This window comes from Mytilus galloprovincialis, chromosome 14 (assembly GCF_965363235.1).
Source record: "Mytilus galloprovincialis chromosome 14, xbMytGall1.hap1.1, whole genome shotgun sequence".
Taxonomy (NCBI): domain Eukaryota; kingdom Metazoa; phylum Mollusca; class Bivalvia; order Mytilida; family Mytilidae; genus Mytilus; species Mytilus galloprovincialis.
In genome coordinates, this window is record NC_134851.1 from 1,470,891 (window position 1) to 1,486,283 (window position 15,393).

Consider the following 15,393-nt stretch of genomic DNA (forward strand, 5'->3'; position numbering starts at 1 on the left):
AGAAAAAGTTCCTGTGGTCAGCGGAGTCCCCCAAGGGACTGTACTTGGACCGTTACTATTCCTACTATTCATCAACGACTTACCTGACAAGATAACATCCAACACACGACTATTTGCAGACGATTGTATAGTATACAGAACGATAACATCTCCTCAGCTGCTGATCTTAATATACTACAAGAAGATCTCTACAAACTTGCAGAATGGGAAAAAATCTGGGGCATACACTTTAACCCACAGAAGTACAGTGTACAATCTACCACCAGATCACGTTCAACACTAATACACTCATATATACGCTAAAGAGACAAGTGCTAGAAAAATAAAAAAAGTTCCAAATACCTTGGAGTTGACTTTGAATAAGACCTGTCCGGATAAAACACGTCAATAGAGTAACCAAAAAAAAAAGAAAGCGAACAGCATGCTAGGATTCCTAAAACACAACAAAGAACATCAAACAGCGAAACCAAGACAAACGCATATGTTGCAATGGTCAGATCCAACCTAGACTACTGCGCAACAGTATGGAATCCATACCAAAAAGAGTAACTGAAAAATGTTGAAATGGTCCAGCGTCGTACAGTCCGTTATGCCACCAACCGCTTTAGGATCACCAGTAGTGTGGGCAGCATGTTAGAAGAACTAGACTGGGAATCATTGGAAAACAGAAGGGTTAAATTACAGCTAACATTACTCTACAAAGTGGTTCAGTAATGATTTTGTGGATATACCATGCGACGCTTACTTAACACCAATGTTATAGACAAGTACATCACATACCAAAAGTTTCCGGCAATATTCAACCAAGACTAATGGCAGTGACCGTTTGGAACTCACTATACCAGCAACTATAGCTTAGGCTCTCTCCTTGGTATCATTCAAGAGGGAGCTTTCAACATTTTCTATCTAATCTCAGCTATAAAAGACCCCGAAATGACAATGTAAAACAACGAGAAAACTATCATGTTCCTTATGACTATGATCTTTCTAATTTAAATGTCAAATGAAAGTTTTGACCCGAATTTCACGGTCCACTAAACATGGAAAATGATAGTGCGAGTGGGGCATCCGTGTACTATGGACATATTCTTGATTATTTGTGTTTTAAATGTTAAAATTATTTTAGTGTTTTTTACAATATCCATTGCATGAATGTTAGTTTCAGTGGCGGATCCAGAACTTTTCCTAAGGGGGGCCCGCTGACTGACCTAAGGGGGGCCCCGCTCCAGTCATGCTTCAACCAAATTCCCCCCCCAGCCCCCCCCCCCTGGATCCGCCTATGAGTTTATTTGCATTTTATGTTTGCTTGATATACTTTTTTTTTGCTTATTAACTGCATCTGTGCTCAGCTTGGTACCATTATTTATTCTTTGCATGCCATGATGGTGTGTTTTATGTGTTTTATATCTTGTATGTTTGATTCGAGCGTCACTAATGAGTCTTTTGTAGACGAAACGCGCGTCTGGCGTATATACTAAATTTAGTCCTGGTATCTATGATGAGTTTATTTATCATATATAAGACCATAAGATAAGCCATGTAGATGTATGTCGGATAAAGGCTCTACAGAGCATATGTTGTATTGTTATACGTATACATATACGTAATCATCCGTTCACCTTATCTACAAGAATTAGATAATTTTATTGGTAGTATTGATGTGTGCATGAAATGTAGTATCCATAGTAACATCACACTAGACACTAACTTTATATTAGACCCTAGTAGCTTTATTTGTGCTTGTGGTTGTAAATGTAAATGCATGGATTTCTGCTACACTGTAGAATACATCACAAGGAAGCTTTGCTTTGCTATACATGGACTACGATCCCGTATTATTAAAAACCTTCCGCCAAGCAAGCGTAAGGGTCTTTGACAGTAACCAACACTCATCTCGCGAGGCGTACGTAGTATGTCTTTTTAGGTACATATATATATATATATATATATAAACATTATTCGTCATTGTGCGAAGTGCTCCTTTGAAGGAGGGATTTTCTCAAACAGAACAGAACAGAACATAGCGACTTTAAATAATCGTTTATGCTTATGTATGCCTTATGCTCTAACAAGAGTAGACGATTTTTTTAGAAAGTGTTGCGAGTTGTAAAAAGAGTATGACTCTTTCGTGTGGGGCGATTCGGCATTGGGGCGAGTTGTCATAGATTATTTGAACACATTTAACTGATTACGCTCCCCTAGACAATAACATATCCTACATAAACTTTCTTCACGAGGTTTCTAATTACAAGACCTCTGGATTTTCATGATTTTAAGTATGTCTTCTTGAAATTGTGTTATTACTGAAAACAGCCATCTTCTTATTGATGTACATGTTGTAGCTAACTATACACCTGATCACTAATCCCGGCTTACCCGGCCGCTTGAACTTTTGACGCATACAACAATCACTTTTCCATTGTGGCATCAGATATTTTGTTTTATGACGTCAAAATTTTACGGGAACCTGTGTGATTTTCAGTAATGGCGGACAAATAGCGATAAGGTGTATTTGTGTCCTCCCAAAAATTATCTTAAAAATCTTTTGCCAGTTTTGGCCTTCAAAGCCAAATGCTCCATCTGTTTATTATCTTCTCTATCTAAGCTGAAACTAATATAATAACAGTATTAATCCCAGCATTAAGATATAAAGAAGTCCCTTATCAGAGGGGTCCTCGGTTGGTCAAAGTTGCCCCTACTTTGACCTGGAGTCAGTGGAGATCAAGGACGTATATTAGTTGTACGTCCTTGTGGAGATCAATCTACTGATATCTTCTGTCTGTTTTCGCTTAGTGTCTTGTACTTCAGCTTCCTCCACCATAATAATAAGACTTCCGGGTGTCCTAGCACTCCCTTTGTTTTGGGGGTGGTGATTGTCCTTGTAAATATTGTTGTAAATACGTTAGTGAAACATCTCAATTAATCCCAAAAGGGAGTGTACACGGTTCCACTGTACCTTCGCAGCTTTTGAGGGGTGCTTCTAATAACGAAGGAATCTACCAGTACATACATAGAGGCGGCTTTAGGGGGGCCCCCAAGTTGGCCGTTTCCCCTTTTCTGAGAAAAATTGATTATATATAGGTAATCACTGAATCATGACTGGAGCAAGTCCCCTCTTACACAGTCAGTAGGCCCCCACATATGACAAATTCTGGATCCGCAAAGTTCTGGTAATTACATGTACCCCTTTGTTAACGATACCACGATTTCCCGAAGATTACAAGAACTAATTAATATCCAAAGGACAAATTAATTTGTCCCAAAATCATAGATGTCATACTATTTACAATAATATTAAAGTATATAATTTTAAGATAGTCGTGTTTACTCCTTAATAGTGCAATTTAACTTCAGGAAATCAATAAGCATGTCTTGTAAGCATGGTAAGTTATATGCAAATTACTTATTGAAAACAATATGGACAATAACACAAAAATGCTTTCTGAGCAGTTTTCATGAAATTTTGGTAAATTGTAAACATGGTATATATCCGTTGTTATTTGCTCGCTTTTGATTTTACTATATTTTCTATTTTAAGTTTCTGAGTTATGGAATTTTATTCATAAAAAAGGGTGATTTTCCAGTTTTCTGACAATCATGACAATATCTTTAAACAGTCAGGGGACTTACTTAAATGAGTGATTTTCTAAATCACTGATTCAAGTAACATTATTTCCATAAAGGTTGGAAGAAAGAGTTGTCTTTCTTTAAAAATCACCTATTTAAGTAGTACAAAATAATCACTAGAAGAAGTGATTTAAGTTTACTGTAGCTTTAAATATAGAATACTAATGATCCAGGGACTAATTATGTTTCTAAACTTATCAGAGCCAACATCTGTGTTGTCAAGGATGACTAGGTCATTTCAGGTGATGACCTTGTACTGAATCTAGGATAATGACATAAAAATCACTTGTTTAAGTATCATACCTCAATTTTCTTCACAAAAATCACTTCTTTAAGTATCATTATTTTAATAACCCCCACTAATTTCAACACCCCCCGGAACTGTGAAATTTTTATCGGGAACAGTAGAATTTTATTACATAATCTGAAAGATGAAACCTTGAACTTTACAGGAAAAATACTCCCACTGCTGGGAAAAATCTGTTAAGAAAGTATCAGTTCATTATGTAAAGCCATTATTATAGCATTTTTTCAACTAAAAAAGAATTTGTAGCTAAATGATAGCATCAAAGGCATAAACCTTGATACTAAAAGATACAAAAAAAACATTTTTTTTCAATTTTACTAATGAAAAGATATTTTTTAAACCTATGTGTTTAAAATTTTGGTAAAACTACAAAATCACCATTTGTGACAAAACTTTGAATTTGCTACTCAAATAAGTGATTTAAAAATCACTTATTTCAGTAAATCCCCTGACTGTTAAAGGGCTTTGGGCAGTTTTCATTAAACTTTGGTGACTGATTTATATCTATTAAGATAACTTCCCTTTAGTTTTTCATAAATTTCTGATATGACATTGAGAAGTTATGGAACTCTATTCTTAGAAAATGGGACAAGCATATCATGCGCTCACAGCACAGCTGTTTTTACAATATATCACATCAATCCCTATCAACCCGAGACACCAATATAATTCCAAGAGTTCTGCTCAAGGATGATATTAATTGGTTGAGAGTTGATATCGTGTGTGATATTTGAAAAAGCCATTTCATATATAAACATGATAAACTTTTGATGACTTTATCATGTTTATTATATATCATGTATATATATACCTCACATAGAATTTTTTTGTGCGACATGACGGTATACAGATTAGGGGTTTGATAAAATATCGTTAACAGTGACTGAAATCGATGATGTGACATCATACAGATTATACATGGAGGTGTGATAAATAGAGGATAGTACATGGCAAAATCCATATCATATGCTGTATCATCCCGAGATACCAATATCAGCCAGAGGGCCTTTAGGCCCGAGGGATGATATTGGTCAAGGGTGATACGGCATGTGATACGGATTTTGCCATGTTTTATACCCTTTATCATATATTTCAACTGGAGAGTACTTATAAACTGCTTTCTGATCCCTAGCACCTGGGTTACCTTAAGTTCTACTTTTGTCTTGTTTTAAAAGCTTTAAAAGAACTGCTCAATTACTCATCTGACATTGTCTGAAGCACCTGGGTTACCTTACAATTTGCGTGCTGTTGTTTTAAAAATATTTTGTTAATTGTATTTTTGTGTGTGTTTTGTATGATGTTTCATTGAGTTCTTTTTATAGTTGCATTTCATGTGTCAGAAACATGAAAATTCGACTTTTGTGAAGTCACATCCCAAACAATGACGTCATTCAACATGTTCAATGAATTGCGCCACGCCCAAATAACCGTTCATTAAGAACCCATTTTTAGGGAAAAAAATTCTGAAGAAGCTTGCATAAACTAAAACGAAGTTAATGTGAAAAAAAAAAAATTAAAAAAATATTAGTAGGGGTGTGATAAAGGGTAAGATAAAGGGTGCGCATCAAAGTTGCGCAATATGGATTAAACAGCAGGCTATTTATCAAATATTCAAAACTACTGTCACATAATTGTATTTTCTACTAAATGTATGATAAAGCCTTTATAACGTTGACTGATATCAATATCATCACAGATAGCTGATACAGCACAATTGCCATTGACTGTATTACACATGCAATTTATCGGTATTTACTACCAATAATATAAGAATTGAGTTTTATTACATGTATCTTTTTATCTTTTTAATGTATATATATATCTGAGCTAGTGCCCCTTCATTGCCCTTTAAACTCCAACCATAAAATAATATTTTGAGAAATACATTAAGTTCTACATTTATATATATATCATGTATATGAAAAATGATTTTTATGTTAAACAATGAAAACAATAATTTTATGTTAAAAGTTGTGATATTACATGTACATGTATTATCTGATTGAATTTTTTTCTTCATCTTTGTAGGAAACTTTTCATGTAAAGAACAATGGATAAAGTGTTGATTTCATCTTGTAACAGCTACTGTAGATACATGCATTTCAGGAAACTGTTGAAGCCTTTGAGACAGAATAAATACTTCCTGTCTTCCTTGACTTGTCAGAAAAATATTTACACGTCTTCCCAGTCTTGTAAAAATAGTTTGCTAAATGGAGAATGGACTTCAAAACTGTTAAATTGTCGTGAAAGAAACAATTCATTTTGTGTTCAAATGTGCAATTTTCATGGGAGCAATAACTACAGTTCAAGAAGGAAAATGAATAAAACATCTTTAAATGAAGATGAAAGAGTTCTTGAAAATTGGAATTGGAACATTAACTCTGATCCTGGTCTTGGGACTTTATATGATGAAATGAAAAAAGAATTGTCAACTATTGATGGTAAAACTGAGAAGAAGGAGTCACAAAAAAAAGATAACAATATTTCAGGTGAAAAATTTATCATTCATATGTAAACATGTACATGATGTATATAATAGAAAAACAAAGTATATGCCAGGGTTTTTGTCAATGAATTAAATTAGTGTATTCACAGCAAAAAACAACTTAAAGCACTTTAATTTGCTGCTTGTCATCTCAAAGTCATAGTGTGGTCTTCAACATGGAGCAAAGGAAAAAAAACCTCACTCACTTTCAAGTTTAAGTGGCCCCTAGGACTGGTTTGCTTGTTGAGCAGCAGAATTCTGCCTTTTCAATAAGACACACTACATACATTGTATATAATCAACCATCAACTGATTCACTATGAAATAAGAAAATGTGGAATAATTGTCAATGTGACAACAAGAGACCAAAATCACCAAATGACCCAAAATTTAACAACTATACATTGTAGGTCACCATAGGGCCTTCAACAATGAGAAAAGCCCATACTGCATAGTTAACTTATATAAATCACTGGAGCAGAGCTCTGATGATAACATTTTTGTCTAAAGTTGACATGGTTGTACTATTGAAAGAAATCGTATCATATGACATGTATGATATTCTTTATTTTTTAGTAACTCTGACAGATGAGAGGATAGAAGAATTGACCAAGTCCTTCAATCAGACCAGTATAGTGGCTGTAGAAGTGGAAGATTTATCTCTAGAGGAAGTGGACGATGTCCAGCCAGAGTGGGTTCCTCCTGTTCAATTGAAAAGTATGTACTGTAAAAAGGGTAAATCTGGCATGCCTGGAATCTTGTCAAATTATAAATTGTTTCAGGACTTAGTTGAAGGTGTTAATTAGTCCATTCATTTATTTTAATTTACTTATAATGTAAACACAAAGTTGTGTTCTTATTAGTACAAATTATGTTCGAGACATGCTGACAACATGCACAAGTTTAGTCTTCAACACGGAGCCTTGGCTCACACCCACCAGCAAGCTTATTAAATTTATTACATATGAAAATGTAATGTACAGACTCCACCGGGAGGAAACGAGAACAGCCAAACATTTTAAAGGTATTTTCATACGTTTGAACAATAAAAATACTGTATTTGTCCTATGCCATGTATGAGAATCAAAATATTTCCTTCATGTCATACTCTATGCTCATTTTAACATGGGTAGGCATTAAATTTGTCCATATTTTACACCTCGCTAATGCTGATATATAGAGCATGACATGAAGGAAATATTCCTTGCTAATGCTCAGTGTAAAATTTAATGGAGCCTGCTAGATATTTTCTTCATATCCTGATTTTAATCTGACATTAAGACAGGTAAGATGAGGTAACGAAAGGTAATAGTCAGTTACAATTGAACATCTGTTTAACTTTTTGCAAAATTTATTTCGTTCTGAAGCTTATACAAAAAGCCACAATTGTCCAGTGAATACTTTTCATATCAAACATCAGCACTCAGAGATCCTTTTTCTTTGATTTTTTATAGCTTCAAAGTTCAATGTCTTGCATAAAATACATTAAATTGAGAATGGAAATGTGGAATGTGTCAAAGAGACAACAACCTGACCAAATAGTAAAAAGCAACCGTAGGCCACCAATGGGTCTTCAACAGAGTGAGAAAATCCCTCACCTGAAAGTGTGCTTCAGCTGGCTCCTAAAAAAAATGTGTACTAGTTCAGTGATAATGGAGGCCATACTAAATTCCAAACTAAAATTAAAGATGATGTTTTGTTCATTACAGGAGGAAGACAAGGAGTGTTTGATCTAGAGGAGATAGTAACAGTGCTGAGGGCAGGGAATGCCAGAGACATTTGTGTGATTAAAATGCCTGACATGTTACAGATGTCTGATTATATGGTGATAGCCACCGGAATATCATTTAGACATTGTAGGTCAATGACAAAAGATATCCAATTCATTGTAAGTTGTTGCCATAGTGATATCATTTAGACATTGTAGGTCAATGACAAAAGATATCAAATTCATTGTAGTTGTTGCCAAAGGAATATCCGTCAGACATTGTAGGTCAATGACATAAGCTATCCAATTTGTTGTAAGTTGTTGCCATAGTGATATCATTAAGACATTGTCTATCAATGACAAAAGATATCCAATTCATTGTAAGTTGTTGCCATAAAGGGATATCATTTAGACATTGTCGGTCAATGACAAAAGATATCCAATTCATTGTAAGTTGTTGCCATAGAAATATCCTTCAGACATTGTAGGTCAATGACAAATGGTATCCAATTCATTGTAAGTTGTTGCTATAGTGATATCGTTTAGACATTGTAAGTTGTTGCCATAGTGATATCATTTAGACATTGTAGGTCAATGACAAATGGTATCCAATTCATTGTAAGTTGTTGCCATAGAAATATCCTTCAGACATTGTAGGTCAATGACATAAGATGTCCAATTCATTGTAAGTTGTTGCCGTAGTGATATCATTTAGACATTGTAGGTCAATGACAAACTATATCCAATTTATTGTAAGTTGTAGCCGTAGGAATATCGTTTAGACATTGTAAGTTGTAGTTATAGGGATATCGTTTAAACATTGTTGGTGAATAACAAAAGATATCCATCTCATTGTAAGTTGTTGCCATAGTGATATCATTTAGACATTGTCTGTCAATGACAAAAGATATCCAATTCATTGTAAGTTGTTGCCATAGTGATATCATTTAGACATTGTAGGTCAATGACAAAAGATAACAAATTCATTGTAAGTTGTTGCCATAGGGATATCATTTAGACATTGTAGGTCAATGACAAAAGATATCCAATTCATTGTAAGTTGTTGCCATAGTGATATCATTTAGACATTGTAGGTCAATGACAAAAGATATCCAATTCATTGTAAGTTGTTGCCATAGGGATATCATTTAGACATTGTAGGTCAATGACAAAAGATATCCAATTCATTGTAAGTTGTTGCCATAGTGATATCATTTAGACATTGTAGGTCAATGACAAAAGATATCCAATTCATTGTAAGTTGTTGCCATAGTGATATCATTTAGACATTGTCAGTCAATGACAAAAGATATCCAATTCATTGTAAGTTGTTGCCATAGGAATATCATTTAGACATTGTAAGTCAATGACAAATGGTATCCAATTTATTGTAAGTTATAGCTATATGGGATATCATTCAGACATTGTAGGTCAATGACAAAAGATATCAAATTCATTGTAAGTTGTCTCTTTCCAATATACTAGTAGTTAACTTTTTGATTAAAATGCATGTTTCTACTAACATGACTAATCTAATGATGGACTTCGTATCTACGTGTCAAAGACAGTTTTAGCAGATTGTCTTTACAGTGGACAATAATTGCTAAACGTGTAAAACTACAGGTCACTGTTTAGCCTTCAATGATAAATAAAGCTTAAATTGTTTAGTCAATTATTTGTTAAGAGACTTCAAAAGATAATGATGGGATATTTAAACTCAATATTACAAACTGACGAAGCCATGACCAAAAAATGAAAAAAACAACCATACACCATATTCAACCATCACCATAATCTCAAGCAGAACTAAGGAAAACAACTAGTGTAAATTCAGAAACTATTATGAGGTTTTTATTATTGCGAAAAATGTGACAGAGTTTTAAATGCAAGAATTTGATTAAGCATTTTAAAATATTTAATATGAATTAAACAGAATTTTCTCAAAATTGTAAGGATTAAAATCACATTTAATATTAAAAAAAGAAGATACGGTATGATTGCCAATGAGACAACTCTCCACTAGAGACCAAAATAACACAGCAATTCTTAAACATAATTCTAAAATGTTTTGTGACGAGTGAACCAACACCTTCTAACGGAAAAGCTGGTAGAGTAACCAAGATGGATACCGAAGTATGCTGCGGTTGTCTTAAAACCTCATGGAAATATAATATGTAGAGACAACAACATCTGGGTTACCGCAAGGTGATAGTTTTATTGAGTCGACATGTTTCGCCGCTAATGCGGCATCATCAGGACAATATTACAGAGTTTACATGTTCATAAAGTGTATATAATGCGGTTGTATTAATTATGACGTAAAAGAATAAAAGTAAAAGTGAAAATGTAAAATAGTGTTCATAAATGGTGTAAAATCTTCAGTGAGGTTGGTGGTAGAATGGAACTGGTCGGTAGACATGAGGCTGACGGTTGTAACTACAACGCAGGACGGCTAAGGTGGATCGTGTGCGGATGCAGGGGTTCACAGAAAAATAAATAATTTGTGACGAGTGAACCAACACCTTCTAAAATAATATTATATTATATTTCCATGAGGTTTTAAGACAACCGCAGCATACTTCGGTATCCATCTTGGTTACTCTACCAGCTTTTCCGTTAGAAGGTGTTGGTTCACTCGTCACAAATTATTTATTTTTCTGTGAACCCCTGCATCGGCACACGATCCACCTTAGCCGTCCTGCGTTGTAGTTACAACCGTCAGCCTCATGTCTACCGACCAGTTCCATTCTACCACCAACCTCACTGAAGAAACAGCCCATACCTCGAAGAAAAGAAAAACCAGCGACGAAGATATGGAAGATAATACAACCGCACCCGCAACCGCACCCGCTCCTACTACGATAACCATCCAAGAGAAAAACTTAGCCCACTTTAGAACCTTATGGAAATTGAACATTAAATTCATCCGCAGCATACCTAAGTACACAAAGTCAAAGTAATTCGGAATACCAGGCATTTTACTTAAAGAAAAAGGGAAGGAACCAGAACCAGGATGAACCACATAAACCACAAACCTAATTTACAAAGAAAAGCCTGATCCACGGACATTTTATTATCAAAGTTAATTTTTATGAACATATCTACCAAGATTTACAATTCCCAAAATTGCGGCAATCATACACTTCACCCTTTACTACCTCAATGGAAGCAGTACCTCCCTCGGAGCGAAGCCAGTTGAATTGGTACGGGATGGCCAATGGAGTGTTGTCCTATTTGGAAATGAACTGACATTTTATAAACCACTATGAGGACCTCTACACAGACGTGCAAGAATAGCAGCTAACCACATCGTTAATAACTTTATTGACTAACTTTCACTTTTAACTATACTAGATTCTTATTTTAATTTCACTTTCACTTTCTATTTATATATGAACCTCAATCACAGTGACTACGGAACATACCAGTCAAGATAAACATTTGTTTTTATTTCTATTTTTAACTTTTATTCTTGCTACATTTATGAACACTATTTTACATTTTCACTTTCACTTTTATTCTTTTACGTCATAATTAATACAACCGCATTATATACACTTTATGAACATGTAAACTCTGTAATATTGTCCTGATGATGCCGCAAAAATTCTAAAATGATAAAATCATAATAATAAATTTTAGCAATAATTTCTGAATTTACAGTACTCCAAATAATTATAGAACTGAAACTTGTTTGATATCTGCATATTTTTCAAATACATTTAACTTTATCCTTTGTTTTTCTATTTTTTAGCACAAGAGGAAAAAATCTAATAAAGATTCTATGTTGAAAGTTGAAGGTCTTGATTCAGAAAACTGGCTGGCTTTTGATTTAGGTATGTATTAGACTGATTATGCTGATATTCCATTTTCTTGTCTGTCAGTTTAATGTTCTTACATACAATACGCACATGTATAAAATTAAAAATTTATGGTAATACCACCCGCAAGGCTAGTATGCTTGGATGATTCTATTTACTTCAAAATTTACACATTTATAAGATTGGTGGATGCATACTTACTTTTGTTGTTCCAGAGTTGTGGGACATTTAACAGTCACATTTGACCCAATATTTATCAGTCAGGGATATAACTCTATAGGGTTATTACAGGAAAATAACATACATTTGTTATTGTGGACTAAAAAATCAAAGAACTGTGATAACATGTGTATGTTACATGTTTCAAAGGGACAATATACATCATTAGCTTAGTTAAAATGTATAAAAGTTCTATTGATATTACTTTTTTCTATATGTATACTTAACTATTTAAATAACAGTTCATAGTTTGCCAATTTTGCATAGTACACCTATATGTTATTACAGAAAAAATATGCCTGTAATAACTAAAGGGTGTTATCACAGCTTCTCTATATCACTTCAAAGCATTTGCTCAGACATACATCATGCTCAATTACAATTTAGTTTAATTTATTGTAAGAAATAATGACCAGAGCATGAAATGAGGTTCTGCGCAAGTTTCTCAGTAATTCTCAAGTGTCTTATGTAATAAGTTACATTCCTTTAATAACTGAGCCTTGTTATCACAGCTAAGTTTATCCCTTAATAGCCTCGACTCATTGAATTACCATGGTCCATCAAAAGTGTATTAATTTAATTAAAAAATTAGTTATCAAGACTATGCATTTAGTTTCTGTGCAAAGTCTCAAGAGTTCCCTAGCTAGAGCCCCCTAAAATGAAATAACTTTACAAATAACAAGCATATGTTATTACAGATTTAGAAAATTTAAGGTGAAAGTATCTGTAATAACACAGGCAATTTATTTCCTGGAATAACCCTATAGAGTTATATCTCTGACTGTTTATATACCTTAAAGATGTTATTTGGTGAAGAAAAAAAATAAGACTTCAAAATTAATACTTTAAGTTGAAAGTGCATTTGTTAAGGAACAAAATATGCTAAAAAATATTGATAGGTTATGGAGCCTCTTTTCAAGATATTTGAGTTATTAAAAATGGTGGGAAAAGGAATTCTCTGACTTTTACCTTATATTTGCATTCATATTATTCGGGTAGCAAATTGAATAAAAAAAACATTAACAGTCTGCTTAAATTTTGGTTAATGACCTTATATCAGCTATTGAAGTCTTATATAAAAAGAAAAATGGGTGTTATTGAGTAAAATATTTAACCCTGTATCGTAGGAAAAAACCCAAGGATTCCAAACATATACCACAAATTCCTAAACCTCACTGTGTGTTATATAGTCACCTAAGTACATACTTAAGATACTCATATACATGTTTTCTACAGAACCATTTTACCATACATAAATAAGTTCCTTCTAAACATTTTTATTATTATTCAACAATTGTAAAAGATTTTGTAAAATGTTCGCAGCAGTAGTATTATTTTTGAGGTACACTATTTATGTATCAAACTAAAAACCATCGGATCTCATGAATTTTTGACACCTGTTGCATACTGTGGATTCATTTATTTTCGAGGGTTCCAATTTTTGTGGATTAAGGAAAACTTACATGTTCGTGGATATTTATTTTCGTGGTTTAGCCGAAGTCTGCATACAAGCTTATAGAAAACTTGATATTCGTTGAACATTTAATTTCGTGGTTCACCTGTACCCACAAAATCTACGAAAATTGGTATCTAACAAATAAAAAGGAATCCACATTACTCTTTCAATTATTCTTGGAAAAGTTTTCTTCAAACTTTAAACTGTTGTTTCAGTTAGTGGAAAAACATTTGAATTATCTCCCTTTCAATTTATTTTTTTGTACAATTTGCCTAGAAAGAGTTATGGCTTTTAAAGTTAAACATTATCATTGAGTGGTATTGAAATAAAGATTATCATTGTTCCCGCTCAATTTGCCTTTAGAATTAGATGCATTCTGGGTAATATTTTAAAAAGGATACTAAAACAACATGGAGACTGGCTTACAACAATGACATGAGATTGTTTTCACTTTGATGTACAAACTGTAAACTTACTTATGGTCTTTTATATTCTGCGAAGGCAAACTGTTAATCTTTGTATTCAGATTCAGAGTTAACTTTTATGAATTGACTTTTAGTATTTACTTATTCAGGAATAGAATACCGAGTTAGCTGTATTTGGAAAAATGTATCAGAATTTTGATCCTCAATGATCTTCATCTTTATACTTTATTTAGCTTTTTTCTATATTTATTTTCATATGCAGGGGCATCAAGCCATTTTTAAAAGGGGGGGTTCTAAACCAAGGATAAATAGGGAAGTCCATTTATATGTCCCCATTCAAATGCATTGATCTAAAAAAAAAAAAGGGGGGGTCCAACCCCTGGAACCCCCCTCTGGATCTGCAACTGATGTGTCATTGATAAGTCTTTTGTAGATAACTCACATGTTTTGTGTACAAAATTTTTGTCCTTGTATCTATGATGAGTTTATTCACAAATATAATTGTTTTATAGGTAACATAATTCTGCATCTGTTTACCCCAGAGACGAGAGAATTGTATGATTTAGAGAGTTTATGGACGGTGGGAGAGAAATATGATGACAAATGTCAGGAGATAGAAGATGAATTTGGTCTACAACAAACTGACCTCGATTGGCTCAAGCAACTGGACGTAGAAATGACACATGACAGAAAAACTTCTTAATACAACATACAGACCAGATTGGCTCAAGCTACTCAGATCTAGAATTGACACCAGACAGAAAATCTTCTTAATCATGTTAATATACCAAACAGACTTGGATTTGAAAAATTCTATATCCTCAAGAAAATCTTAATATAAATTTGAAAAAACTGAGCCTTTTTGTTGATTTTATTCATTAATCTGACATCAAGCATTTTTGTAAACATGATTTTTTGTCTTGCTTGACAGAGTCAAAAAGCGAGACAAAGGTATGCTGTTTCAGGCGGCAGCGTTGTCAACAGTGTATTAGTTTGTGATTAGGCCTAGTTTATCGTGAACCACTAGTGGTAGGTCAAATATATTTGGTATGCCGTTTTATTAGTATTGGCACATCTCATTACTATGGAGATTATTTGGCCCCGACCAATCAGTCATGGTTTATTGACTTTTAAATTTTTGCTAAGTTTTCATGTATTAGTTCGTGATTAGGTCTGTTTATGGGTAACCACTAGTGGTAGGTCAATGATATTTGGTATGCAGTTTAAGTTTCTTGTGTACAATTGGGAGTTTAGTATGGCGTTCATTATCACTGAACTAGTATATTTGTTTAGGGGCCAGCTGAAGGACGCCTCCGGGTGTGGGAATTTCTCGCTGCAGACCTGT

General features: G+C 33.7%; 1 protein-coding gene across 2 annotated transcripts; it reads left to right on the plus strand.

The window, feature by feature from the left end:
- Window positions 1-2,164: 2,164 nt before the first annotated feature.
- On the plus strand, window positions 2,165-14,904 carry LOC143059779 (uncharacterized). Of its 2 annotated transcripts, none has more exons than XM_076233341.1 (6): window positions 2,165-2,276; window positions 5,963-6,423; window positions 6,996-7,136; window positions 8,129-8,307; window positions 11,882-11,963; window positions 14,561-14,904. In XM_076233341.1, the coding sequence occupies exons 2-6, from the start codon at window positions 5,985-5,987 to the stop codon at window positions 14,749-14,751; spliced, it is 1,032 nt and encodes a 343-aa protein (XP_076089456.1). In that variant the 5' UTR covers window positions 2,165-2,276; window positions 5,963-5,984; the 3' UTR covers window positions 14,752-14,904. The 2 variants fall into 2 exon arrangements, with proteins under 2 accessions (XP_076089456.1, XP_076089457.1); XM_076233342.1 differs by lacking the exon at window positions 2,165-2,276 and adding an exon at window positions 3,362-3,383.
- The last annotated feature ends 489 nt before the right edge of the window (window positions 14,905-15,393 follow it).

Excerpts from the sequence above, each read along its gene's own strand:
- LOC143059779 (XM_076233341.1), top strand. The coding sequence starts at position 5,985 with ATGGATAAAGTGTTGATTTCATCTTGTAACAGCTACTGTAGATACATG. Across the intron at positions 6,424-6,995 it reads AAAAGATAACAATATTTCAG|TAACTCTGACAGATGAGAGG; the intron begins GTGAAAAATTTA and ends TTTATTTTTTAG. Across the intron at positions 7,137-8,128 it reads TCCTCCTGTTCAATTGAAAA|GAGGAAGACAAGGAGTGTTT; the intron begins GTATGTACTGTA and ends TGTTCATTACAG.